General features: G+C 37.0%; 1 protein-coding gene and 1 long non-coding RNA gene across 4 annotated transcripts; one reads left to right on the forward strand and one right to left on the reverse strand.

Annotated features, from left to right (window-relative positions):
- The first annotated feature begins 15 nt into the window (after positions 1-15).
- On the forward strand, positions 16-27,136 carry FEZ2 (fasciculation and elongation protein zeta 2). 3 transcript variants are annotated; one of them, XM_064414758.1, is made up of 10 exons: positions 16-553; positions 2,076-2,184; positions 5,240-5,356; positions 6,759-6,903; positions 9,595-9,863; positions 12,608-12,688; positions 16,504-16,579; positions 18,758-18,823; positions 24,518-24,546; positions 24,998-27,136. In XM_064414758.1, the coding sequence occupies exons 1-9, from the start codon at positions 318-320 to the stop codon at positions 24,526-24,528; spliced, it is 1,110 nt and encodes a 369-aa protein (XP_064270828.1). In that variant the 5' UTR covers positions 16-317; the 3' UTR covers positions 24,529-24,546; positions 24,998-27,136. The 3 variants fall into 3 exon arrangements, with proteins under 3 accessions (XP_064270828.1, XP_064270827.1, XP_064270826.1); XM_064414757.1 differs by lacking the exon at positions 24,518-24,546; XM_064414756.1 differs by lacking the exons at positions 24,518-24,546; positions 24,998-27,136 and adding an exon at positions 20,219-21,077.
- On the reverse strand, positions 22,106-27,988 carry LOC135297328 (uncharacterized). The gene is made up of 2 exons (XR_010359353.1): positions 27,719-27,988; positions 22,106-22,668 (listed from the first exon to the last, which is right to left on the reverse strand). It is a non-coding gene; the product is annotated as an uncharacterized LOC135297328 (long non-coding RNA).
- Positions 27,989-27,993: the final 5 nt, after the last annotated feature.

Below are 27,993 nucleotides of genomic sequence, written 5' to 3' on the forward strand. Positions count from 1 at the left end.
CCTCCTGCCCGATGAGCCGCCCCTACTCGGAGCAGTGCCGTGAGTCAGTTCGGACACGGCTGTGTGCGGCTCCGGGCGCTGCCACAGCCCGACCCGGGCCGGCCCTGAGAGCGCTGCCCCAGTCCAGCCCAGCCCGGCCCAGCCCGGCCCTGCTGTGCGATCGCTGCCTCAGTCCTGCCCGGCCCAGCCCGGCCCTGCCCCGGGATCGCCGCCTCAGCCCGGCCCTGCCCCGCGATCGCCGCCTCAGCCGGGCCCCGCCCGCCGCGCGGCTCCGGGAGCGCGCACCGCCGGGAGCGCGCAGCGCCGCGTCCCCAGCTATGGCGGCGGCGGCCACCTCGCAGCGAGACCCGGGCGATTGGCAGGACTTCTCGGGATTCCAGCCCTCCGCGGGGAGCGGCCCCGAGGCTGCCTGCGACAAGAGCGGCTGGGGCGGCGGGGATCTCGGGGCGAAGCTGTCCCTCTGCTTCGAGCCGCCGCAGGCCCGGGCTGGCGGCGGCGAGAGCCGCGCTCCGCTGCGGCCGCTGACGGAGCAGAGCGCGCTGCAGGACGATGAGTGAGTGCGGGCCGGGGGCGCGGACGGGGACAGGGGGCGGACGGGAGGCCCGGCCCGGCCCGGCCCGGCCCGAGGGGACAGCGCGGCCCCACGGCCAGCCGTGCCCGCGGAGAGCGCTGGCCCTGGGCCTTGCGGAGCCCAGCCGCGCTTTGGGCTGCGGGAGCGGAGCCTTTCCCCGCCCCCGGGGCTGCAGCGGCGAGCCGCCGGGCCTCGGCGAGGGGCACGATCGGCCGCCGCGGCGCGGGTTTGGCGTGCAGCCCTCTGGCTTCATCCCCCTGACCGCCAGGGAAGCGTGTGAGCATCCCCGAGCTTCTTAACCCGCCGAGCTAGCCAGAAGTACTTGTTCAGAAGTGCAGTGACCGTGGTATTTGTTTAGCTTCTTGCAAAGTGTCCGCTGTCTCACTGCTTGGATTTAAACGTGGAAAGTGCAGAAAGCAGGTGAAGAACAAAATTGCAGCTGCAACTGCGATAATTGTTCGGAGTTTTTCCCCTGGAGGAATAGAGCCTTTCTGAGCCATGCTGCTGTACAGTTTTTAACATTATCTTACGAATGCTTCTATTTCTTATTTTATAGTAAATTTAGTCAGCTGATCTTTATTAAAAATACTGCTGTCTTGCTTTAAGGTAACTCAACTGTATGTCTTGTTCTTCTAAGAGAAGAATAAAAATAAAGCCTGTTAGCAAAATACTAGATCTGTGGTGTAAACACTGAGGTGACTTCAGTGAACCATGAATCACGCCGGGCAGTGATGAGGCTCTGTCTGCCTTTCTGTGTCTGCCTCGGCCTTTCCTCTGACCTCCTGTGAGCCTTAGCTAGGCAACCATTCCAAACATCCACCCACAGCACAGCGCCTGGAGGCAGGGCTTGGCTGGGGACTTGGGGAAGCAGCCTGCTCATGGGGCTGCTGTGGTTAAAGACTGAGCTGCTTCGAGCCTCAGGTCTGCACAGGCCAGCCTCCAGGACACAGAGAGGACACACACTCTAGAAAAGTAAAGGCTGACCGAGGACAAGAGTGGTGGGCTGAGCTCTCCTAGAAAAAGAAATTATTTCTTCCAAAATTTTAGTCTGATCTGTGCGTTTTCATTATTCTGTGATAAATGGAAAGGAAAACAAGAAAAGATTTGGCTCATAATTTGCTACTCAGCCTCTGCTGAACAACATTAGGAATGTAATTTATAGCTCAGCTCAAGTTTCATTGACGGAAAGGCTCATCCACCCCCAGAAAAGATTTTGAGTGTAGTTACATAATTAGTATAGAAGCTGTGTCTTCATTTATTCATTTTTTTTTCACTGCTGTCCACACATTGTTGCTTAAAAAGGGAAGTAACTTACATTTATCAAAAAACATTTTCTCATAGCTTTAAAACATTAAAAATGTTTTCATTAACCTGCAGATAAATATTTAGGGAGGAAAATAAAATTACTGGTAGAGATATATGATCATTAGGAATATGGTTATTGCTGATTCAGTTGCTGCTTGTTTTGAGGTCTGCATTTTTGTTCCTTTATTCTTTTCTCCAGGATTTGGAATGCCTTGACTGATAATTATGGTAACGTGATGCCAGTTGACTGGAAATCTTCCCACACCAGAGCTTTGCACTTGCCAACACTGAATCTTTCAGAGAAAGGGGTAAGTTCTGATCAGCAGAAGTACCCTCTGTGGGTCTTTGGTACTCAACAGGGAAGTAAAACTGTCTGCATTTGTATAAAAGAATTTTGCTTTTAAGTGGTTGAGAATATTTTTAGTACTTGCCATTATACTTGAGAGCTTTTTAAAAATCAAAGAACCATTGATGTATGTTTGTATCACCCTGGGCTGGAATAATTCAGGGTTAGTTTTAGATGACTCTTCATTAGAGCCAGAGCATGATAGAAAAGCACGTAAAATGAGAAAGATTTCATGTGAAACACTTTCTACTGTATGATGCATTCATGTTGAACACTGGTCTGGGTAAGGGAAGAAAAGAGGCAGAAGTTACTCTGATGTCGTAAATCCTGTGAGAACTTTCCAAAGTTCATTTAATTCCACAGTCCGATGGCTTCTTTAACAAGAAAGGTGGCCCAGGAGACACTGAAGTGCAAGAGCTTGTTTTGTTTTCCTTATTTAAGAGTTAGAATAGTTCTCTGGGGCGGGAACAGGGAATTAAGGGCTTCAGCGAGGTTTATAGAAAGGGTTGTCCTCTGATGATCTTAAAAGTGGATTAAAACACTTCAGGAAGAAACGCTGGGAGGAATTCCTATCTCACAGGTTTTCTGAGGAAAATAGTGGCTTATCTTTTAAACACACTGAAGTGCAGTTATGTTGTAAAAATATCTGAGTGTGTAACCTGAGAATTGGTTAATGCTTTGGCTTCTGTCAAAGATAATTGATTATCATTAGATAATGCCTCTTGCTGTGACAGGAGCAAAGATTGTTCTGCTGAAGAAGATACTTTGGGGTTCAGTACAGCAAGGTGCAAATTTGGAACTCGTTTTCTTGATTTGCATCTCATGGTTATCCCTTGAATTTGACTTGTGTTTCTTCTAATTTGAGTCCTTGTTCAGATGTATAAATGGCTTTAGAGTAATTAAATTCTTACAGTTTAAGTAATAATACAGCCTCGCCATGCTGTGTACCTTGTGTCAGGGAAAAATTGACTAATGGATTTCTTGGTAAGGAACTAAGTATGGTACATAAGAAAATGTTTCACATAGTTTTTTTAAGTTACTTGCAGGAAGTTATGAAGAAAGTATATAAAGTGTAAAGTGTTGCTGGATTAGAAAGAACCTTAGATATGCTGCCAGTAGAGAGAAAACCAGTTCATGGATTAAATGTATCTGAAGTTTTTTCAGCTTTCACTCCACATGGAATGCCTTCTGATGTGTCAAGGCTGTGGGGAGTGTTTGACATGCTTTAATACTTTTCTTCTGCTGCTTTGTGTTCAGCAGTATTGCTGGATATGTGACAGCACATATGGACCAGCTAGTATCTTGTTTTATCTTCCTTACAATGAAAACTAACAGCTAAGTAACACTTTCCTGATGTGTTTGAAACTAATAATATGCTACCAAAATTGTGCAGAAAGCATTTCTTCTCCTGTTTTAGTAGGGAAAGATATGAGGTCATTGAGGCTGATTCACCTGATCTTGGTTCCTTCACATGACAGGTCTATGCACACTTCCATACATCTCTGACAGTAAAAGAAGTAGCTGGTTGGAAGTTTTGTGTGCAGTAGTGTGAGAAATGGGATTGTGCAATTCCTTGTTTTGTTTTCACTAGATTGCTTTTAAATGGCTCATTCCCTGGTAGCAGGAGGCATGGAGGCATGGAGTGTGGCTGAGTGGAAAGCCAGGTGTTCCTTTTAGTCCAGGTTACAGCTGATGCCATTTTTGGTGGTTTATTAGTCTATATTATCAGAATGTTTTCGAAGGTCTCTCAAAATGTTTCTGGAGATGTCAGGAGTGAAAGCAGATCTCCTTCTAGATAAACTGTAATGCTTGCTTACTATTCCATCATTGTTGTCATATCCTATGTGCATGGAAAAATACTTGGGGACAGCAGGCATTTAAAAAATGCCAAGTTGGAGTGCATCTGTGTAGTAGGTGAAGACAGAGTTGTAGTGGAGCCTTGTCACTGCAGAGTTACTGGAATTCAGATTGTGGAAAAAAGTGGGCATTTTACTTCATTCTGAGGGCTGAAGAAGTGCAAATTGTGTGTTTATCCCTACAGGTGAGCTATCTGGGGATATCAGTTGCAGGTTCAAAACTAATCTGGGAACTATTAAGGTTTCTGAAGGAACTGAGAAAATTGGAGGAATTCCAAGAAAAATTGAAAACTGATACTGTGAGAGCAAGAGCTTTGTACAGCCAGTCATGATGCTTGTAAATTAGCCCAAAGATCAGTTAAAGCAGTTGAGTTCAAATGGCAGACATTGGGCGTTGCAGCTTTGAGGGGCTTTTCTAGGCTGGAATCTAGTAATAGACAAAGTACAGAAACAATTTTGTAAATAAACCAGGATATATCACTGTGTGAGAGTAAAATGTGCCTGACTCATTAAGGAGGGGACTTACGTCTCTTAGTGTACGTACATCTTTGGTTTGAAAGGATGAATATAATTTGGTCGTGTATATATGGGAAGTGTTACTTCTCTTTCTTTCTGAAAAGACCCTGAGATATTCAGTGACACTTTTTTAAAAATAATCTGGGGTGATACCAGTGTTCTGATACCATCATTCAGTATCAACTCTTCTCAGGTTTTTTCCATGTCTTTTATTGTGTGATAAAGTGGAGCCATTAAAGCACTTAAAGTAAGAGGTTTGTGTAACATTAGACATTGTAGGCAAGTTTTTCACCCCACACAGACATTTGTCAATCTTCAATTAAGATTTTAGTATTTACTTCACAGCCTCCCATATAGATATCTGCATGTCAGTGTGTATATGGTCTTTTTATATGGACATTATTTAATGACATTAAAGATTGACAGCTGTTTTAATTTTGTCCAGTTGTAGTTTTGATTTAATTTTCCAGGCTATTTGACAGAAAGAACTATTGATTCCATTATTATGGGCCAAGATTCAGTTTAATTCTTAAAATTCAGTGATAGTTCCCCATTTGTTTTTGGTACATGTTACATGCATTTTATACCCTCACATTAGGGATGTGTATATCTATTTATAGAAATGCACCTTTTCATGCTTTTTAGGTAAATGACAACATGAACCTTGACTTGTCAGATGATGAAGAGCTGAGAGAACAGTTGGATATGCATTCTATCATTGTTTCCTGCATCAATGAAGAGCCACTCTTCACAGCAGAGCAGGTAAAGTGTTCAGCAAAGACAGAGTTGTTGGTGTAGAATGTTTTTTTAGTCTGTTATTACTTTTTGTTGTTGTTCTTGCTCTTCACTGTAGCTAAGCTTCTTGGTTGTTCTTTGTTTAGGGTTTTAATAATGTGGGAGATAGCATTACATCATTCAGATTTGAAAAGTGTTTCAGTACTTCAGGTGTTGTTGATAGTCCAGGGTCTTTGAAATCATGGGTATTTCTTACCATGATTTAGTGAGGAATGCTACTAAATTAAATACATGTGTAAAAAGCAAAATTATTTTCAGAATCTTAGTGGTATGGTAGAGTGTAATTTTCTGGCATGACTGTGTGGCAGTTCATAGTTTCACAGGGCTTTGCTGTTAGCAAGCGTTCTTTGAAGTTTTTGCCTAACATGAGGGCACATCAGTGTTTCTGCTATTAAAATTTCAAATTATTTGGTATATAAAGTCTTTAAATCCATGGATTTACTTCAATTATCTTGAAAATTGCTCTTCTGAGTAAGGTTAATGAGAGTAAGGTCTATTAAGATCCTGCTTTAGTAAGCAAACAATCTATTTTGTTGTTGCTTAAATGGTTAAGCAATGGTTAATCTGTGAACTCTGATGAACGCGGTTATTAATAGTACAGGAGACAGGACTGCTTGAACTGCCTCAGCTCTTTTTTACTGTGGGCTGGATCTCAGCATTGACTACAGCCTCTGAACTTCTAAAAGTTGCTGTGTTATTTATTCAGATGTCTATTTAATGGTTTAGCCTGTAGAAATGTCATTGCTTATGTGGTGTAAAGTAAGCTATCTGTGCACAGAATTTCTGTTGTCATACTTTTTGTCTGGCTCAGGTCTTATGCCCAGGGCTGCAAATCAGTTTCAGGTTATGGTGGATTAGTTCAAAAAACTTCTCACAAGCACAGTAGATTTTCAGGCTGTTTAGAGGGGCTTTTTGGTTTTTAAGAGAGTTTTTTGTGACTTTTTCTTTGTTTTTGTTTGTTTTCATTTTGTTAGTTTTTGGTTGGTGGAGGGAGGGGTCTTTGTTCTACATAGAGAAATGTGGTGAAATAAGGAGTGGGGGAGATAACTGATTTTTGTTATTGTGTCTTCCTTCAACTGAATATTCAGGAAAGATACTCCAGTTTACTCTTTAATTTAGTTCTCTTAAGCAGGATCATGGGTGCCTTCATATAGAAATGAGCCCATAGTTTCAGCTCACTCCTTGTTAGGCCATCACCAATTTACTGTTACAAGGTGTGATTATTCTCAGAGAGCGATGGGGAGGAAATGTCAGTACAATTTTATTGATCCTCTTCCATCTAGTCTTGGTGGTAGTTTCATCTAGCTTTGCTTCAAATTGCAAGCTCTTCATGTAGGAGGGTTTTCATAAGGGTTTTCATTTTTCAAAGGTGATTGAAGAAATAGAGGAAATGATGCAGGAATCGCCTGATCCAGAAGATGATGAAACTCCCACCCAATCAGATAGGCTCTCTATACTTTCCCAGGAAATTCAGACCCTCAAGAGATCCAGTACAAACAACAGCTATGAAGAGAGTAAGTGGTATTTATTTAGCATTTTTGCTCTTATCCTTAATGAAAATAATTTCAAAGTTTGCCATGTGCTTGATTCTTAGCAAGTCCTTCTTTTGAAATATCTGCATTCAAAAAATATTTTCAAAATGTCTGAAATAATAGCCTAGATTTAGTGTATAGAGGACTTACCTTTGTCAGCTTTCTTAAGACTAAGAACAAAAATAAGACTTTATAGAAGTCTTTTTAAATTTAAAGTATTTTTAAATTTAGAAGTATTTTTAAATTTAAAGCAAATATTCTGAAGGTTGATACATTGGAATAAGATTGCTTCATGGGTAAAGTGATAAGCTGGTCATTTTTTATTAAACTTCATTATTTTTCTGTAATGTGAGACTCTTTCTTGATGCCAATACACTGTTTAAGATCAGCTGAAGCTCTTGAAAGCTATTCAGTAAATAAAGCCTTACCATATCTTTGATACAGTTTCACTTATTGCAACATATCTTGACAGACAGTAACACAAAAATAAGGCAACCATTTCTTTTTTGCCCCTTGAGGACCATACTTATTTTTCGATCCTCCTTGTCCGTTCCTCTTTAGAAAGCTTAAAAGTGAAAAATATCCTTTGTGTCTTCTACTCAAATGAAGTCATCTGTGCTTCCCTATACAAAGCAAAGGAGAAATTAGATTAATAATAAATTGTAGTAGGTTGAATTGCATGTAAAAAAAACCTGTGACTAATCAGTTTTGTGATGGAAAATTTTGTTTAATCTTTACATTTGCCAACATGAATTCTAGAAGGTAGTAAAGACACAAAGAATATTTGATAGATGATCTTTCTGCTTTGGTCTTTCTTTAAAAGTTTGGTACTCTCTTTCCTGTAGTCTGGGTTAACAATACAAACTCTAGAAGATTCAGAAAACTGGCTGACCTCTTGTGGCATGACTTAGAGTTTCTGCTACATTTCAGATTTATGGAAGAGATTCCAACCATGAAAATGGTCTCTTAACTGTCTCAACACATAAATTTCAGGAATGTGAAAAGCAAAATGTATTGTGTTCAGCAGGGCTTCCTGGTTTTCTGACAGTTCCATATGTCTTAAGGTTTGGAGCTAATCAAGCTTGCTCAGTGTTTCATATCTGTCAATTTTCCTTTGCCTCAGGAGTTCATCTTTCTGTTGCATCTTTACAGTTTAAAGGTCAGTCTCGACCAAATAGTGCCTTGAGTTACTTTGGCAGATAATTTAACTTCGCTTCAGTAGTTTCTCGGAGTCTGCTTTCATGTCTTTCAGGTCACTATTTTATTAAAAACTCTTGCTACCTATTTGTAGTGTGTGAATGTGCTCCAGAATTGGTCTGCATCTCTCAGAAGTTTTTACAGGTTTTTCCTAGGAACTCTTAATTTTTATAGGATAGATCAGAGATTTTAATTCATTTAGGATTCAGAGCAGGAAATCAGTTTTATTTACTTTTTTCTTGGATAGGAAAAGACATACATTAAGGCAATCCAAAAATAAAGCTCTGGTTACACAAGTGAGTTCCTCAGCCTACTAAGTTTCAGTCTATGTAGTCTTCTGCATTTGAATTCCTCTGTCCCCACTCATGTGCATTAGCTGAGGATTTCCTGTGTAGCCCTTTCAAGACTTTGATAATGACAACTGATCTGTCATCAGTCAGGACTGCAGTAGGGTAACCTACACCTGTGGTTTTAGAACAGTTGGTTTTTAGGCTGTGAAGCTGGTTCTTAAGTGTTGGTACTCACAGGTGCCCTGAGTACTGTTACAGTGTCTGAACAGAGTTTAAGGCCTAAGCTACCTTGAAAAACTGTGGCTCCTTGACATAGAATTGAATTAACAGGTTTCATTACCTTTTCTTCAGTTAAGTAAGTGGCAAGGAGTTTTCTACAATTAATTTTCCTTGCTGTAATTTAAGAGAGAAAATTCACATTTCACTTAGTACCTTTGATGCTTCTAAGAACTACACTTTATTGTATTTTGTGGCCTTATTTGTATTTTTCAACACTTGTCTGTAGGTGCTTTCTCTTACAAGTATTCTTGTAGACAGGATATTTACTAGACTAATTAAATGAAATTAAATAATTGCAAGTATCTATGCAGTGTCCTTAAACAGATTGTACCTGTCAGTGTAATCAGGACTAGCTGTTTCTCAAGTGCCAAATAAGATTATGTTCTTTGACACAGCAGCTGCTGGGACTTGCCAGCTTCCTAGGTGTGTCAGATCTAAAATGGAACAGAAAGCAGTCTTCAAAGATCTGCTTTCTTTTAACCCAAGCAAGCCTTAAAACATTTTCTTGGTCATAATTACACTATCTGTAACACATCACCCAGTAGTTCAGAAAATATGAAACCCTTTTCCTTTGAACAGTGCGTGGAGAGGAAACTAATAGTTAATAGCTGTGTCAGAAGTTTAGCACTTAATTCAGCTTCCAGCATAAACTACCAACACATTCTTCATATTTGCAGATTATCCCAGATTTCTCAGAAGTAAGAAGAAAATTTAACCATCTTATTGTTGCTGTTCTTGTCACCTCTGGGATGTGTTTATTCCTTTAGGAACATTGTTTTGTTCTATGTGATTTTAGAACTGAATTTTTTGTTTTGAGAAATTTCAGAGTACATTTTTCTTGTAACTCCCACAAGTTTACTCATGCTTAAAATCTTGACATATTACTTTTTATATAAACTATTTGTAGGAGTCAAAAGATTGTCTGTTGCTGAATTAAATGAACTGCTAGAAGAAATTGAGACTGCTATTAAAGATTATTCTGAGGAACTGGTACAGCAGCTGGCTCTACGAGATGAGCTGGAGTTTGAGAAGGAAGTGAAAAACAGCTTCATTTCTGTCCTCATTGAAGTACAGAACAAACAGCGAGAGCACAAAGAAACAGCAAAGAAGAAAAAGAAGCTGAAAAATGGTAGTCCTCAGAATGGCAAACAAGAAAGAGGTCATATGCCTGGAACAGTAAGAGAATTTTTATAAGTCTTTATACATTTAAACTTTTTTTTTGTTTTTTTTCTGCTCTGGGAAGTAGTAGTCCTAGACTATATTAAGATACCTGGTACTCCGGCTTCCATGCCTTCATTCACAAACAAGGCTTAAGCTTTTCCTGTTGAGAATTTTTTCACAGGGTCATATATTTTACTCTTCTCATATGCAAAAAATATTTTTTAACTGTTTGCAAATCAGCCTGGAACTAGCATGCCTTTCTTATAAAAAATACTGTCTTTGGATGTACTTCTCTGCATTCTGTTGTCAGTAGGCAAATTCATTTATGGTGTTTGGTTTCACTGTGTGAATTGTAGTATGTGTTAGTCTTGCAGGCAATTCAGTACTATTCTTGCTGTCATTGCACAGATATTTATTCATCATGATGGTTTCTAGGTAGAAAAAAGTGAAGGTCTTACCCTGGATCTCCTAACCTGTGGCAGAGTTACTACATTCAACAAGAGACAGGAAGGAGGCCAAAGTGTAGTGCATGTATACAGGGAAGAGATAATTTGTTTTATTCTTTACAGAACATAGCAACAAAAGGAAAAATGTCGTTCAAATAGAGTTGGATAAGAGGAGTCAAAGAACAAATGGAATTAGGTTATTAGCTTGTCAGTGCAATATTTTCTTTATCTGTGTAGTATAATTTAAAATTACTTAAGTGAGGTATTAATGTTTGAATTTCTTAGTGATTCTTATGGGATGCAAAAAATGTGGTTTTGTAGTTCATGGCTAAGTCCCAGAAATAATGCTTCAGTTCAACATTAGAGGGTTTTCTTTTCAAATACAAGGAATAAACATTTATAATGAAATATTAAATGTTTAAAATAAATTCAAAATTTATTTCTAAACTTACAGACATAAGATACCTGTGATATACCCCAAATAGGGTTCTGATATCATCTGTCAAATGAGAGATGTTTGTGTGTGTAGCTAAGTTTTGGTGGAACTTAAGAAAGTATATGTCTGGAAAACCATACAACATTGTCATCCATTTACAAGAGCACAGTGAATAGTTCCTTTTTCCTTGCCGGTCATGGAAAACCAAAAGGGGATATTCTGCCTAGAAAGAAAAATAATTACTTTGTTTTGGAACTTGAGCCAAGTGATTCACAAGCTGTTCTAGTTAGTTTAAAGATTAGAAACTTGAATGATGCTTTCAGGTATAACTTACATGGTCCCAGGATAAGACATTTTGGTATTTGGTCACTTCAAGATAACAGATTTGTTAGGTTGCTTTCTAAGAGGGATTGAACAGATTGGCTCACAGGTGAGACTGTAGCTGCATGTGTGTGATTCCTTTGAAAACAGATTTCACTGTCATCAAGGACAGATTTGAGAGCTGTCTCCCAGAAAGAGGTGCAAGGTTCAAGGTTCCTTTCTTCAGCAGTCCCTTTTTCCCTTTTCTTTTTTTTTTTTTTTGAAGTGCTGAGAGTGGTGCATACAGATAGCATGTGCTAGTAGCTTGGTGAAGACTGAGTTCCTGTTAATAAATAATGTATTCATTGGTTATTTTGTTAACTGTACTGAAGTCTCATTTAAATGCAAAGACTGGAAGTAGAGTTAAATTGTCATACTCATAAGAAAATGAATTTTCCTGTAGATACTATAACAGAATATAAAAAAAAAGCCCCAGGTATTTTAATTATTTTGTCCTTAATGCTGTCTTTGGGTAAATCAGTTTCTTAGACTTCTAAACTTTTACCTCTTTCACAAGGGGAAACTAGGGAGCAGTTAAAAATAGTCAGGGCTTGAAGGAATGGGTATTCCTTCAAGTAGGATATCTTAAAAGAGTTAAGATGGCTTTGGCAAAATTTATGTCTTTACTGACCTTGTGTGCTTTAGAAGGTAAAATAACACTGTATTCCAGCACATTTTATTCCTCTCACATAAATAAATAGTTTCAGATAAACATGCTGAGGTGTGCTCATCATATTGACCTGTGTCAGCAGCTTGGCTCTTTATTCTTTTTATGTTCATGTCACTTGGTGATTTTATATCACATGCTAAACATCAAAACTGTTTTGATTATTTTTTTTTTACTTCACCAACAAGCATAAAGGATTACAAATTTCAAGGAAAAATGTGTAGTTGGATTATATACTGCTTTTTCTTTACTTGGATTCCATGCAGTGGGGCTTGAAATCAATATGGGTGTGTTGTTATCTAATTGTATATATTTTATGATGTAACAGAAAATAGGGAATACTAATCTACGCTTCAATTGTGGAAAAGGAAGCATGAAAGCATTAGAAATTTTAAAGAGTTGGAGCTGAAAAATACTACCTCTGAACAGTATTTCTAGTACATGCTTAAAATCTGAAATATGGGTGTCAATAGTGTCTCTAAACATACATTGTTCAAACACAAATGTTAGGGGATTTTACAGTGAGCTGAACTTTGAAAAATGCTATTTTTATACATTTCAAAATGAAACAGCTGTAAAAGGCAAGTCTCGATTATTGAGTCTGCAGTGTGAAGATTTTGTTTGAATAAATATTGGTGTAGAAATACTGCTTAACTGCCATTATAAGGTTTTCTTTTTAATTAAAAAAATTAAGTAGGTGAGTAAAGGAATAGACGTGTGCTGAAATACACCTTGGAGCTTGTCTTTGCCATTTGTCTTTCATAGTCTTGATAAATGCTGATTAATAGTCTTCTGAACTTTTCTCTGTCCCTTTTTTTTTTTCTTTCTGCTTTGTTTTCACTACTTTTAGCGCTTCAGCATGGAAGGGATCTCAAATGTCATACAGAATGGCTTCCGCCACACCTTTGGAAACTCAAGTGGAGAGAAACAGGTGCTGGGCTATCTTCTCCCTTTTTTCTCATTCTTTGCCTGCACTTTTGGTAGGAGCTGAGGTCTTAAAAATTGACAGTAGCTGAAGATAAATGCTGAGACAGGAAAAAACAGGATAAAATGCTGAAATCTCTGCTTCCCTACCTCAGGTTTCTGATCAGCCTACAGTCTCCTTCTCTCCTCAGCAGCTCAAGAGATTCAAGGCTTGATACCCTGATACACTGAGCTAATAACCTGTATTTCTTACCCCAGACTAAAAGTCTGTTTTAACATAATGCATACTTTAGATACATTGCATGTCTGTAAAAATCTAATAACCAGCCAAAGAATGTGTATCAAGTTAGATGCATAGAATGTTTTAACCTTCAGCATTAGCAACTTAAGTAATAAAAAAAGGTTTTGATTTCTTTTTTCTTCAAATATTCAGAGCTGATACATCTAAAAGCAGAGTAGCACCTCAAAAATGTATAGACTGTACTTTTTTGCCTTTGTAAACTGCATTATTTTAAAAGTAGCCAAATACGTGCAATGCAGATTACCAGTGTAAAATACAGGAGCTATAGGCAAGTTTGTGCCTTTTTGTTGGTTATTTAAATGTTGAAACGTAGAGCAGAGACAGCTTCAGTGGGCATCAGATATTGCGTGTAGTTTGGAAGCATCTTACAGATGTTGTGTGTACCTTGGAAGCAAGATTCTTATGCTTTATTTCAAAGTAATAACTTGCCTGCTATTTCAGATCTGTAGTATGTATTTTATTAACTGCATTCTGAATTTTTGTGAACTGTTAATGCTTGTGCTGTTGTTTAGTCTTTTGGCACACTACAAAATACTGGTATTTCACATTGTTTAATGTGTACCCACTATTTTAGTTTATGCAGTTTGGCAGAGGAGTCCATTAGAGTTATTTTTTTCCCTGGTGAGAAGTCCATTGAGGCAATAAATTGGCTGGTACTTTAGAAGTCAAGGCTGATTAGGCTGTTGTGTGGAAGATGAGTGTTGCATCCTGCAGAGGAGTTTAGGAGGTAAAACAACTCCTCTCAAGTCATTCTGCAATCATGAGACTAGAAATCAAAGGCTTACCTGCTTTCTCAGGCAAAGCATATGTATGTATGAGATTTTATGAATACATTGATCCAGTTATTTATCTGTCCTCAGCTTTGGGGATCTTGAACACACGCACAGAGCTTACCTAGCAGGACTTTTTATCACTCTGTGTTATTGCACTACTAGTAAAGCTATACCTGTATTCTGATTTGATATTTTGGGTTTTTTTCCTTGGCTATCTTAACCATAAATTACAGCTGTTTATACCTGTATCATTAAATATTTTAACTATCATATCTTTTCATAAAATGAGCTTATCTAGCTATGCCATGCCATCATACTTTTAACCAAAAGACTTTCACTGCCTCCTATGTAGATGTAAGTAGTATAATCATATGTTAAAATGATTGAATAACTCTTCCAGTCATTTTTGAGTTCTTTTACTAATGTTATTCTTCATGTTGATCGTACTTGTTGATACATGTTGATCTCCTGAAGAGTATGATCTCTCTTTTTCTATATCCTTATGGATATAGAAGACCCCTTATGGGATTTTTTATTCCCCTTCCTGTATCTTAAAGCAAGTCATGGAAGTGATATGAATTTTAAATTAAATGTAGGGTAGAAAGTAGAAGAGATACCAGCTCTTTTATGATTTATGCCTGGAAATCTGTTTTTCTATGGCATTTGTTTTCTGTTTGAGAGGGTTTTGTTTGATTAGGATTTTTTGTCTCATAGTGGGTACTTCCCTTTTTAAAATCTTAGTCCCATTTTCTCTGCATGTATTTGAGACATAAATGAAAATTGCTTAAGATATTTTCACCATGTAAAGAGAAGCTTCCAATGGGAACTCCCTGTTCCTATCTGGTAATGTAGTAAAAAAAAAAGACATTGAAATGTTAGTAGCTCTTTCTGGGATCATATTTCCAGAAGAAAATTCAAGACAGTCATCTTCATTTTGATTTTCAGGCATATCAAACACTTTTCGTAGGTGATGAAAAATTGCAGTGGGAATTGCTGCTTTATCATGTCATCAAATCTGCTTCAAAAATTTAGAGGTCACAGCAGATTTAACACTTGGTCTTGTCAGTAAGCTACACTTCAGTCACTCCTTCATTCTTTTCATAATATGTTAACTTCACACAGCAATTCAGGAAATGAGTTTTTGTAGTGCTGTTATAGAGACTGATTGTTACAGCTGTAAAGTTGATGACTAGAAGGAAAATATTTCTGGAAACTAAGAAATTTTTTTTGTTGTTTTTAATTGCTACTGTTAGAGAGGAAAAATGGAAGGTGAAGTTTACAGGAGAAGGGAAACAGGGTTAGTTGATATTTGGTCCAATGAAATATCCTAGTGTTTTATTGTCCAGGTAAAGGGTAGAATGCCACGTACTTCTGAAGGCTGGGAAAGACAGCCAGAAATCTGATTTCTGTGTTAGTAGATCCACTTTCATCTCTGCCATTGGCAGATTCAGCAGCCTTATATTCAGCTATAGATTCTGGTGATTTTGTTAAGTGCACAGTTCTCTGGTGATACTTGGTTACATCTCCTGGAAAAGAAATTGAAAATTGATTGTTTCCTGAGCAGCATTGCATACTTTGCTGTGCTGAGTGGACATGAAAAAATGCCAAAAGAAAAGGGAGGGAGAAAAGCACCCTGTGTTTGCAGAAGGTCTTGGGGAGGTGTCATCACCACCTGTACAGTAGGTTCAGTGCTGCTGAGCTGTTTGGCTTTTAGGCAGATGTCGTGGTCGGGTGTGAGGTGTGTGCTCCTGCTGCATGCATGGCAGTGGTTACAGCTGCATGTGGCAAGGCTCAGCCTCCCCTGCAAGGGGCAGCTCCTCACCACAGGCTGAGTTACACCTGGCTCTCGCTGAAGGAAGGGCTGTTACCAAGGAGGACACCTTGTACCTTGCTTGTAACCTGTTTTCTGCTTGTTGCCTGGAGAACTACATAGATGTCAAGCTGAATGAGACATTGAGGGTTACTTTGCCTACTGCCTCGTAGCTGTAAAACCAGAATAAAGTTCCTGTTTAAGTCTTAAAAATTGACTTGAGAGAAATTTTAGGAGGCTATTCCATTGAGGAAAATTCCAGCTCTTTTAGTATTTTTGAAATTCTGACCTCTTTAAGGAGAATATGCATTCATACAGGCTGCAAAGCAAGGTGTTGCCTAAAATGCATGTTATATAAGACCCAACAGAGTTACATCAAGAATTTGAAAATTAATCCTAGTTGCACTGCAGGTATGAAAATCTTGAAAGATTTAAGGAATTTTGCTGTGTTGGGTTTTTTGGGTTTTTTTTTAAGCAGACTAGAATTAAAGATTTCAGTAAATAGAATTTAAAAGGAGTTGGTTTGAAACTGTCTGTTAGTACACTCAGCTATTTAAACTGATAATTTAAATCAAATTCTGTATTCTGGGGTATTATGTTTCATTAGGCTTGCCTTGTTCTTTTTGGTTGGAAGTGTAAGCAGCAGAAGGTGAAAGCCATCTGTGCATTTCCACCTAACTGTGGGACAGCATCATTTTCTTTGCAGAGAGGACAGTTAGCTGCATGACTTCTAGTGGCCACATAATTTGGAAAAAGAAACAAAACAAACTTGGTTTCTGTAATAAAAGCTCTGCGATGGAAAGGTAGAATCTTAATCTGTTTTGAAATATGATTATTTGTGGCTAGCAATTTCAATTGCTACAATTTTTACAAAATAAAATGCAAACAACAGAGTTGCATGAAAGGACTGTCAAGTAACTCTATTTTTCATTTGACAGTACTTGACAACCGTCATTCCTTATGAGAAGAAAAATGGACCCCCATCTGTTGAAGACCTTCAAACATTAACCAAAAGTGAGCATATGAAATTCCCCTGATCTTTCCTCATTGTATATCCAGTTGTGGTTGCTCAAAGCAGTGAATCCATCCAGTTCTCTCTTACCCTAGGGCATGTATGTAAAGAGGCATGATTTTAACCATAGATTTTGGCCAGCTTGTTTCCTGAGCCTTCATGTTAGGTTTGTTTCCTAGCTGTTGTCTGAAACCCTGAAGGCCAGAAACCTGCATGTATCAGAATGTAAATGTTCCCACGTTTTGATACTAGCTGCATAGCATGAAATTTGGTCTTACAGTGCCTGATACATCCCTGTTTGTTTATATTTGCTGTGCTTTACTGAAGTTATTGTAATGACTTTGACAAAATGGAGTGGATGTCAAGATACTTAGGACTAGTTCAATAATGATTGCACTTGATTGCCTTTAAAATAGCCTGCTTCTCTCTGTGATTTTGGTGGGGTGGTTTTGTTGTTAATAAATTTTGATAATTAAAAATTCCAAACCAAACACAGTTTTGACAATGCTTTGAAGTCCCTGTTCTTCACATCTTTCTTAGGCAAGATCCTCAAAATTATTGCAAGTTCTAAATCCTCTAGTTGTTTGATTTTATTGGACTTTTTTTAAATTCTAATTTGCAAGAAATCAAGGTTGTATTTTAAAAAATACTTACTAAGGTGGTTTAATACAACAAAGCATCTCTAGGAGTCAATAGCATCACCTTCATTGGATGTTTATAGGAACAGTTTAAAAATAGGTGGTAGAGTGCATCAATGCATTTGATCAGGCTTCAGTGGAGAATCTCACTGTGTCTTTGAGGTGATTTTCAGCAGCAGTTCTGTGATTCTGCAGATGTCTGAGGGGAGGTAAAAGGCTCATTGGTTGTTTTCTGGAAATAGAAAATTAATATTATATAAATTCCAGAGTAAATGAAATGTTTAAGTAGGAATTAAAGCTCCCTTTATTTTTCTACAGTAAACAGCCTTAGGTGTTAATTCGTACTTACTTTGTGACAAAGGATTTCTCATTTTATGTTTATTCTTGCCATGAAATTTTATCCTTTTGCCATATTTAAATTTCACTTGACACTATTAAGCATGTGTTAAAGCCTCTTGAAAACATTTTGTGTTGTTTGATGGTTTATTAAAAAAATGTCTTGCACAAATGCATTGTAAAGAGTATTAACAATATTGATTTCTGTGGGCTGGTTGGAACTTGATCCCATGAGTCAGTTGCAGATCTGTGACTCACTGTCTCTGCTGTTGTTCAGGCAGGCAGTAAAGCAGGAGTTTAGTTGGTTGTTCAGTTGGTTTTTCTTTCAAAGCTCTGTATTACTCCATAGTTATGAACACTAATGTCTTACTTCAATGTAAAAATTGAAATGAAACACTTGTTATAATTTTAGTTTAGAGTCTCATATGAGGAATTTGGAGTTTATTAAATATTGCTTTTCAGTAGAATTTTGTAATTTTGCTTCTTTCAGTCATGTCCTGAACACTTTATAAAGAAAAATCATTGTTTTTCTTTATGTAGTGACAGACAACTGTACACATATCCAGTCCAGCTTTTCCATTCCTTCTTCAGAAATAGGCAAGATGGACAAGATCTACTCCTATATGTCACAAAATGGCATTTTTGAATTATTATAAGTTAGTGCTTAATTAAGACATGTAGTTAAGATTTTTCGAACGTACAGCAGATAACATTCACCATTTCAGGGAGGGAAAAAAAGCACCACTAATATTTCCATACAATCATTCAGAGCATTTTTCCATTATTCGGGATAATGATCAAAGATATTAAGTAATGGAGCAGACTTTTTTGTCCTGAGTTTTCCAGCTCATCAATAGTTTTTAGCATACTTCAGTTTTTAGATGTCTTTGGATGACTTTCTTTTGGTGAGAATCTTTTATAGGGAAGAGGTGCTTGTTGTTGTTATGACTGATGGCATTTTACTGTAATATTAGCCACATGAAATGGGACTCTTGCCTTCAGAAACTGTGGAGCTCAGAGAGAATTACACAAGTGAAAGGTGGAGAGGATGTGATGTCTCATTGTATTTTCTCATCTTTCACTTAAGAGATTTTTTACATCTCATAGCGGTATCTCTATGAGTAGTTGGAACTGCTCCAAGGTATTTGTTTTATGTGTTGTGTTTCATTTATGAGTAAATACATGATTTTTTTTTTCATTCTTTAGTTCTGCATGCCATGAAAGAGGATAGTGAGAAAGTGCCAAGCTTGCTAACAGACTATATTTTAAAGGGTGAGTATGCTTCTCAGCAGAGATTTTATTTGATTCTAAATTAATTTGATTGACTTAGAATGTGTATTTGAAAATAATGATCCTACAGCATTCATTAATTATGTTACATTTCAATGAAACACAGCTCTCATATGTGTTCTGTTTTGTCCAAGCATTCTGAGGTACAGTTCATACATAAAATGTTTATTTTGTTTGTGTTAATAAAATATAGCAAACTGCTGAATGACATCAGCAGGAACAAAGGAGCCTGGCTTACAAAGTGAAATGGGTATAGTTAAAAATCTTCCATTGCACAGTTTTTTTAGTAACTGGAACTCCAACTACCCATGGTAGTAAAGCATTTGCTATGCAAAGTGCTTACACTTCATTTCAAGTGCTACCTTCTGATCAGTAATAGAAAGTATTTATTTCACTTACTATACCTTCTTGAGATATTGTTTTATAAGTTTTTGTATGAGTAATTTATTTTCCAGTCTTATACATTGATTGTGTTTAAAGAATGTCAGACATTAAAAAATACTGTTTGCCTTAGTTTTAAAGGAGTTGTTCCAGGTAGTTTCCAGGTTGTTAAATTATTTTAAAATGTTTCTCATCTGACTTAATTTTTGTCTAGATCTTACCAATGCTTATGTTCTTACTTAATTCTTGGCATATGATACAATTTTGTTAAGTGTTTAAAGTTTAGAAAATGCATCAAACTGCTGAGATCTGAACAAATACCTGCACAAAAAGATGATGGGTGCCATTTTATTTGCCACCAAAATGTTTATAACACTCTGCTTTCCATATGCTGCAAAAGTTTTTCGCTTCTGCTGTCATGCATTCCAAGTCTCATCTTGTTTTCAAATATTCTGTCTTTTGACTTCACTCACTCCATGTGAGTTTTAAAGGTTTTTGTATTTCTTATACAAACTCCCAGTCACTCTCATAATCTCCTCTCACAGATACTTGAAAGGTTTGAGTTATGGATGACATATAGTCTGCTGTCACTTCAGAAAATCTGAAAAAGAGATTTAATATTCTGGAAGTTCTAAGAGACTTCCTGCTGAAAGAGATCCATTTCTAAGTTTTGTGTAGTGTTGAAAAACTGCCACATACAATAAGAATGCAGAGATTCTTTCAATTGATTCCTTTGATTTTTCCATTGTTTACTTATTCTTGCTAAAAATTCTTCCTAAAGTAGACGGATGTGTTTGTGTGTGAGCCATGTAGGATCATGGTCAAGGATTTTTTTAGTGTTGATGGCACTAAACTGTAGTTCTGTGAAGCAGAATCTTTGTCCCAATAGGATAGGAACTGCTGTCAGTAATTAAAAATTTTTGCTCTTCATAATACATCTGGTAGTAAGTGACTGAATTTAACAGTGCTTTTCACAGTGTCTGCTCTTATTTTTAGATGTAGCTGCCCAGAAGAACCTTCAGATTACTGAGATATTGAGGAGAAACTGGCAGCTTAGGGAAATGGAGAAATCTTTTTTAAAAGCAAAGAAGGCTTATAAAAGTAGACTACCTGAACGTATGAGAGGATGAGCCAGGAAGCTTGGACTGAAGTTCTTTCCTGCCTCTTGTGTGCTCATTACTTAAAAATCACCAAGGATGTTCTACTAGTGAGATGCAGCAATTGCAAAAACATCATGCATTGAGTGTCTTGGATCAAACCGGTCATCTGTCGTATGCAAACACTTATCTTTAAATTGTGAAACACAAATTGTGGGAACATGAAGAGTAATCACTCACATCACTCATAGTGAAAGGAAAGTCAATTTCCCCACAGCTACCTTAGTGAACAGAACCAAGCCTTTCTTCATCCTGTGTGGGTTTGTGTGTTCAGTGGCAGATAGTTGCGAGCAGAGCTAGTGAGCATAGAATTTTACTCTTCCTTTCAGTATAGCCTTAACTAAGCTTTATATGCTATGTTGACGTTATATTAAATATTTATAACTCAACTAACAATGTTACCTTGTACTGTAGATTTATTCTGTGGCACAGGCAAAGTCTTCCAGTTGTTTCTGAAGTTGTAACCTACTGCTCTTTTTCTGCCACTAAAACTTCTGGCCTGAAACTCCCGCGAGGCTTTAATGGCACATAATACTCCCAGCCACCACTCTATTGTCTGGACATTATTTTTAAAGCTTGTTAAGAGGAGATTGGTTGAATTCTTTACAACTACTTAGATCAACTTTCAGCCGAGCTTTAATACCTGAAATTCTAACCTATTTTTTAAATTACGAAATAAAAAGAGTGACCTACTTTTAGAGGATTCTGCTCTTTTCACTGTAAAGATAAAAAATGTCTTGGCAAGGTAAAAATCTTTAAGAAGATTTAGGGTTTAAATTTGTTTCCTGAAAGAAGTTCTGAGCCCAGTGGTATAATCCATATGGTGTAGTGGTAATTGTATTCATTTTACACTGGATGGATTTTATTGCTTTTTCTTAAGCTATAATCAAGGAATGAAATTTTGAAATGTGTGAATTATATCACCAGAGGTACTTGGTTCTTTTAAAATCTGTTAAGTACATGTTCCTTTGAGGATCTTTTTTTTCCAGTCTTGCAACAACAAAACCAGACAGTAAATTACCTGTGACATTAGAATATGTGTAGCTTTATGGGAAATCCAGTTTGGCATCTGACTGCACAGACATAAAACCTTTTTTCAAACTTTATATTATGTTTTACAGAGCAGAAAAAATACATTTTACAAACATGCTCCTGATTAATTTTTTAAAGCAGCACTGTCTTGCTATTCTGTGGTATGTAAAAAATTAGGATATGCAGTCTTATGTGGGTGTTATAGCTGTCCACAGAATTATTAACAGACTTGCCCAGATACTAGTGGTCACTGTTGAAAAGTAACTTAAATTGTTCAGAAGCAAAAACTGAAGAAAAAAAAATCAGGAAAAAGATTATTGCCAAAATATTGTTAGTACGATGTAAAGGAACAAATAGAAGAATGCTGTGAACATGGAAAGGTGAATGGAACCATAAGATTGAGCATAATTGTTGATGTAACACAAAATCTTACCACATGACTGGTGTTCTGAGGATAGTGAAATAAGTTTATATTTTCTCTGAATTCCATTGTGTTTTGTAGAATTCACAAATTCTGTGTAATCTTGAATAACTTGAACTACATGCCAAATAATTCTGAAATTTGGATCATGTAGGAAGACACAGACACCCTCTGTGTATGCTAATACTCACTATCTTCATTTAATAATGATTGGGTAAGGTTGTTTGGACAGCAGCTGGAACTTGAAGGACCATTCCGCAGCCAGATCTGCTGTTCACTTTCTGTGTTACCATGGATCATTCTTGGATTTTTTTTTCATAACCAACTAATCCTTCTGAAGTGCTGGAAGTGGAAATCCTCAAAACGTGATGTGTGCAAATCCAGTGTAATAAATAAATTTAAAAGAACAACTCTGGCCATTTCATGTTAGGGGATAAAACCACCTCTATATGCATTTCTCAGTAGGATTATTAGTTTTGAAATTATTTCTGGTGCTTGCTTTCTTTAAAGCATCTTCTTTCCCCAATTTCTACCGCCCCCTTGTGTCCCCCAAAATGTTAAAAATACCATCATTTTCCTTGTCATGCTTAAGTCCCTCTTTCCAGGGGTCATTTAGCTCTCCCCTGGATCCTTTCTGTAAGGAACATTTCCTCAAAGGTAAGTATCCCAAAGCCAGACTAAGTACATACCCTGTGAAGAGTCTGGTACAGTGTAGCAGCTTATCTTCTCTTGTTCGTGTTGCTCTTATTGCAGCCTAAATTATTTTCAAGGGGATATTTTTCCCTTTGTAAGGTTCTGTTTCATTGTACTTTTCAGTGAACATTTCCATCCTGAAACTAACAATAATGAAAGGGAATTAGTGATTTGCTTTGCAAGTGAACTCTAGTTCTTCTCCCACTAGTGCATGATTTATATGATATTTTATAGATCTAGAATTAAAATAGGTGATAACATGAAATTGATCAGCATTTGCAATTGTGCTTAATTTTTCCTGATTGTATTTTAATATATCAATATTGTTATTATATTTTATCACTAGGAGTCATGAAGGAGAAACTGGGATTTCAAAAAGGGTAGGGGAATGAATTTACTGACAGGGAAAGAAATACCAAACCAGGACTGAAATTCTTTATCTTAGAAAGCACACTTCTGGACAGAAGCTGGCAGCTTAGTAAGATCACAGTATTTAAATGCTGTTTGTTCTCATCTTTCTGTTGACCTTTTTTGATGGTTGAACTAAGAGAATGTGATTTGAAAACTCTGTGCTTATATCCATTGAAAGACCTAAATAAGCTAAGGTTTTTTGTGCACAAGTTAAGCTGTAAGGCAGATGGAGATATTTGTGTTGTACCTTGTAGCTGCATTGGGTTTAGGTGTTGCAACAGTATCCTTTGATGAAAGTGTGTTTGTATGGACAGTGCTCATTGAATTTTTACTTTCTTTTTAAAGCTTTCATTTTTTCTTCTTGTGTTTGTAATGTAATGACTTTCTGCATAATGATTAATTTGCCAAGTGCAATAATGCAAGTAGTATGTTTTATATATTATGAAAATTAATATTTATATTATTAGTATTGTGTATATTATATATAGTGTAGTTGCAGCTGCAGTCTTTGCAGTATGCAAGTTTAGGTTGCTTTCTGAAGACAATGCCTCTGTGCAGGTGTTGTGGGAGTAACAGAAATGCTGTAGGGAACAGCATCTAGGCTGGAGAAGGACTGGAGCTGCTGTTTGCATTGAGCTGGTGGCTGTTGCCTTGAAAAGCCAACATCTCTTTGGGTCTGATGCATTCACCTACTTGAAGGCCTGTACAGGGGCATGAGAACATGGAGAGGGCCTGCTGGGATGGACTTCACAGCAGGTTTAAAGTAGAAGCTGAGGACAGCATTGTGGGAAGGGGAATTACCTTGTTTTACTGCTATATGGGTAGTGCAGAATATCTGACAAAATCTGCTCAAAGCAAAAGTTCCTTAATTTAGCAACTTCCAGAACAAATCAATAATATATATGAAATGTTAACCAGTGTATACACACAATTAAATATTAGGATAGATTGTCTGGTATCACATCTAGACATATTATTTAAAGATTACTTGAAATACTACTATTTGAATACTACTTACTGAAATACTACTATTACTTGATTACTACTTTTTAACTTCTAATTTTTACAAAATGTGAAGATTTAGCTTTGTGTACAAGAATAATATTTACATAATTTCAGCTGTAAGTACATACTTATATATTTTATATAATAGTTATTTCCTTTGAAATCAGATGCGTCATTACAGTAAACTTTATAAGATATATTTACTGCTAACCTTTGTGTTCTTTTCCAATTGTCCTCAAACAGTAATTGTGACAAAAATAGAGTGCTAAAATTAATATGCTATGCATTACTAGTTAGTAAAAAGCATAAAGTGTCTAGTATTATTTTCTTCTTTTTTCTGAATGTAGATGTCGTGAAAGCAGAAAAATTGCCCGTCTCTCTCCTTGCTATTTCATACCTGATCTTTCAAGTAAAAACTTATAATTTATTTTGTTTTAATGAAGCAAGAGTTTGCACCTTGTTCTATTTCTAAATTATGCAAATATTTCAGATAATGAGAACGTTTATTTACTTGCCTTTGAAGTTTTTGTTTAATTGTTACACCTGACTTCTTTATTTGCTTTTGTGTTGTGCTAGCATTGGTTTGAAAGCTGGATTGCTCTGAGGTTTGTGTCTTACATTGAAACAGGAATGAGAAACACGTGAAGGACATGTCTTATCTTGCCACTGTGTGATTCTAGTACCCGCACCAGAATTAGAAAGTAGAGTTAGAATCTCAAATTGTCAGTGCATATTTTTAAAATATAATTGCATGCATCACCTGTTATTTGATGTTCTGTTTTCTGATATAACACTTTAAAAAGCACTATTTAAGACATGACCTTTAGTTAACTCATTTCTGGATAATACTAGCTAAAGATAGTGGGTTGTGTCACTTTTTTGTCACCTTTTGAAAGAGGCTGAAAACTTAATTGCCAGTTTGAGTTGATTACTAGATTTTACTGTGCTACTAATAGGGTAGAATCCAACATTTAAATATTTTAGTGTATGCCTTACATTTTTATGCAGATCAACTTCACTGATATTTATCAATGTGTATTTGTGGTTTTTTTGCAGTTCTGTGTCCTACATGAAGAGGGCTGCCTTTCAGAATTAGCCATGCTCCTTTCTGTGATGAGAAGCTTTCCTTGGATAAAACTCGTAGTATTTTTTCATATGGCACTATACTTAAAGCAGTATTCATTTACCTCCTCCGTGTGTGTGGATTTTCTGATGCTACAGTAAGTCATCTGGGCATGACAACTCATCCAGTTTAACTTAATTGTGCAATGAACTAGAGCAGGGAACAAACATTGTACAGTTTTACTTGCATTGTTCTGACTTTTTAAAGTCTATTTTTTCATTGTATAGCATGTAGTAAATCCTCCTGCACATTTTGTTGTTGGAAGGAAAGGTAAACTTTGAATAGTGTAAATAAAATAAGCTTCATTTTAAGGAATCCATATTTAAAATCACCCTTGATTACCAAACAAAGATGAAAAAATTATCTTAGTCAGACTTGGAATTTAAGATTCAAGTGAGTTCTCCAGGACACTCCAGAAAGGTGATTGTGAAAGTCAGCAATCAACACTGCTTTGTATATAACAGATTTGTTCACAGATGAACAAATCCATGTTTCTTGGTTTGACATAAGTAATTGTGTGTTACTTGTTCTTGGTATTAACACAAACATCTGACTAATGTAATATTTCATGTTTGGTTTTATTTTGACTAATAATGTTCATGTGGCTTAGATATTCTCCCATATTGCTGCTATAATTTTACTGGTTTTAAAAGATGTTTGGTTTTAATGAAAATGCTTCAATATATAAACATTTTAAAAGGCGGTATCTTTTTAAAAATACATGTACAGTTTGAAAAACTTGCACCTGGCTTCCAAGTTAGTATTATATTGAGATGTTTGTTGTTATGTATCTCTGAATTTTACTACAAATATCTCTTGTAAATTGTATGCACTGTCTCCTCTGTGATGATGTACCTGCATTCAAACAGATGAGAATGTACTTTATAAATCCTGTAAAAGAAATGTTCCCTATATTCTCAACTTCAAATACTTGTCACAAGTAATTTTGCCAGTCTAAGAAGTGAGACTGAAATGTAAGCAGTACCTATTAAAAAAAACAAAAATGAAACAAAAACGCACTTTTTTCTAGGTTGAATTCCTATTGATTCTTCATCCAGATGTATATATTGAATATCTGAAGGCATTGGAATATGAGGTTCTAAAGAGATAATTATGTGTTTTCTTCAGTTTTTTTTCCATCTAAAGTGTTTAGGGGTTTTGTTAGTTAAAAAGAAATTTTATCCTGAGTACCTTGCATCTTAAATGTTCAACTTTATCATCATCACCGAATACTGTTTTGATCAGTAAAACAAAGTCTTTTGAAGATAGTTTTTAAAATGTATTTCAGGGTTTGTTTTTTTTCTTAAGGCCTCAATATTTTTGTCTTTTGTGCCTTTTTCAGCTTAAAATTCTTTTTCTCCTCCCTCTCCCCCACTTGACCACCAACGGATACTTGCCAGCCTGCTCAGGAATAAATAGGTCCTCTCCATAAGTGTGGCATATGTGAAGGTTTTTTGTTGCTTTTTTTAATTCATTTGTGGTTTCTCTAAAAAGAAGGCAGCCATTTATTTCTGTAGCTGGTGTGTTATAGATTCATTATGGCATGCTTTTTATGTAGAAATTCTTGATGTTAACTGTTGATGCCTAGAAATGGGCAAAGGGGATGACCCTGCTTTATTTTAAAAAAGGTGCACATGTGAAACCCACCATGTCTCTGTGTGAGATTAGTCAGAGGTGCTTCAGTCTTCTGATGAGGCTTGAAGTGACAAGAAGGAACAAAATAAAACAAAAACAATTAAGAGAGAGTAAATAAAAGGGGGGGAAAAAGGAAAATAACAAAAAACCTTCTGTCAAAGTTTATGTTACTTGTAACAAATCTTGGATGACTTAAAGTTACAAACTACTACAAGTAATGAAACTGGAAATAAAGAGCAGAAACAGCTTTAGTGAGCTAAGCATCTGCTTGGGAATTTCATGCCTCTCATGAGACTAAACAAGGTTTCATTATGAAAAGTACCTGTTTACCTTGTATGCATTAAACAACAGCTGCCAAATGTGGCAAGTATTATATGTATACCTGTATATGTACATAAACAGATCTCAAAACATTTGAATAAAAAGAACCGTGCTTATCTGCTTTTCTGCTGAGTTCTATGTACTTTGTGTTTTCTACTATGCATCCTTTTTTCCAAAATCCATTACTGAATCTTGCATTCTTTCAGGGAGATGGATTTCATGCTTCTTTTTAGTTTTAGCATGTCACAGTTGTAAATGGCCGCCCAAAAACAGCTGACAGATAACTTGGCAGAGAGTTCATGAAAATCCACTCCACTATTGATACGAAGAGTCCTGGAAGCAAAGTTGCCCTAAAGTCATTGAATTTTAAGGTACTTAATTTATTTGTATCACTTGTTTCAGCTGTTTTGTTGGAAGTTTATTTGCTTCATGAATACAGTTAAAATTTTGAGCCAGGGTGTGTCTGGACAGGATATCAGAGGTAGTCAAGAGTCCTAAAATGATACAGTTTTGGTTAAGGGAAGACACTTGAAAACAACATCAGTTCCCTTCTGGTGATAGGTAATGATGTACTGGACTCTCAGCTGGTCTAGGGAATTGGTGATAAAGAACATCTGCTCTTGACTGTGCCAGGTAATTGTAGCCTTTAACTTGGTACGGTAGCTGTTCACATCATTTTTGCTTGCAGAGTGGATTACCTTGGGATTCTTTTTGTGTGCTTGTCCTTGGAAACTGGACCAGACCAGAAATGGAACCCTGTGCTTGACAACAGTGTTGATAATCAAGCATGTATTTGCACAGCACCTTTCACAGCAGCTTCCTCATTTCCAAAGGGCCAGTTTATGGCCTGGGTTTCAGCTCGTGAAGCTGTAGATGGTGCAGAGCCTGTGCAGCAGGAAGCCTGCTTCTCCTGCTCTGGCAGCTGCAGTGGACAGCAGCAGCCTCGCTGGCAAAGCTTTCCAGTGGAGTGCTC

The sequence above is a fragment of the Passer domesticus genome, chromosome 3, assembly GCF_036417665.1.
Source record: "Passer domesticus isolate bPasDom1 chromosome 3, bPasDom1.hap1, whole genome shotgun sequence".
In the NCBI taxonomy this organism is placed as follows: Eukaryota; Metazoa; Chordata; class Aves; order Passeriformes; family Passeridae; genus Passer; species Passer domesticus.

Bases quoted from the DNA above. Each gene is read 5' to 3' on its own strand.
- FEZ2 (XM_064414756.1), top strand. From the start codon at position 318: ATGGCGGCGGCGGCCACCTCGCAGCGAGACCCGGGCGATTGGCAGGAC. The intron at 9,864-12,607 runs GTAAGAGAATTT...CACTACTTTTAG, and splicing joins GAGGTCATATGCCTGGAACA to CGCTTCAGCATGGAAGGGAT. The intron at 18,824-20,218 runs GTGAGTATGCTT...TCTTATTTTTAG, and splicing joins AACAGACTATATTTTAAAGG to ATGTAGCTGCCCAGAAGAAC.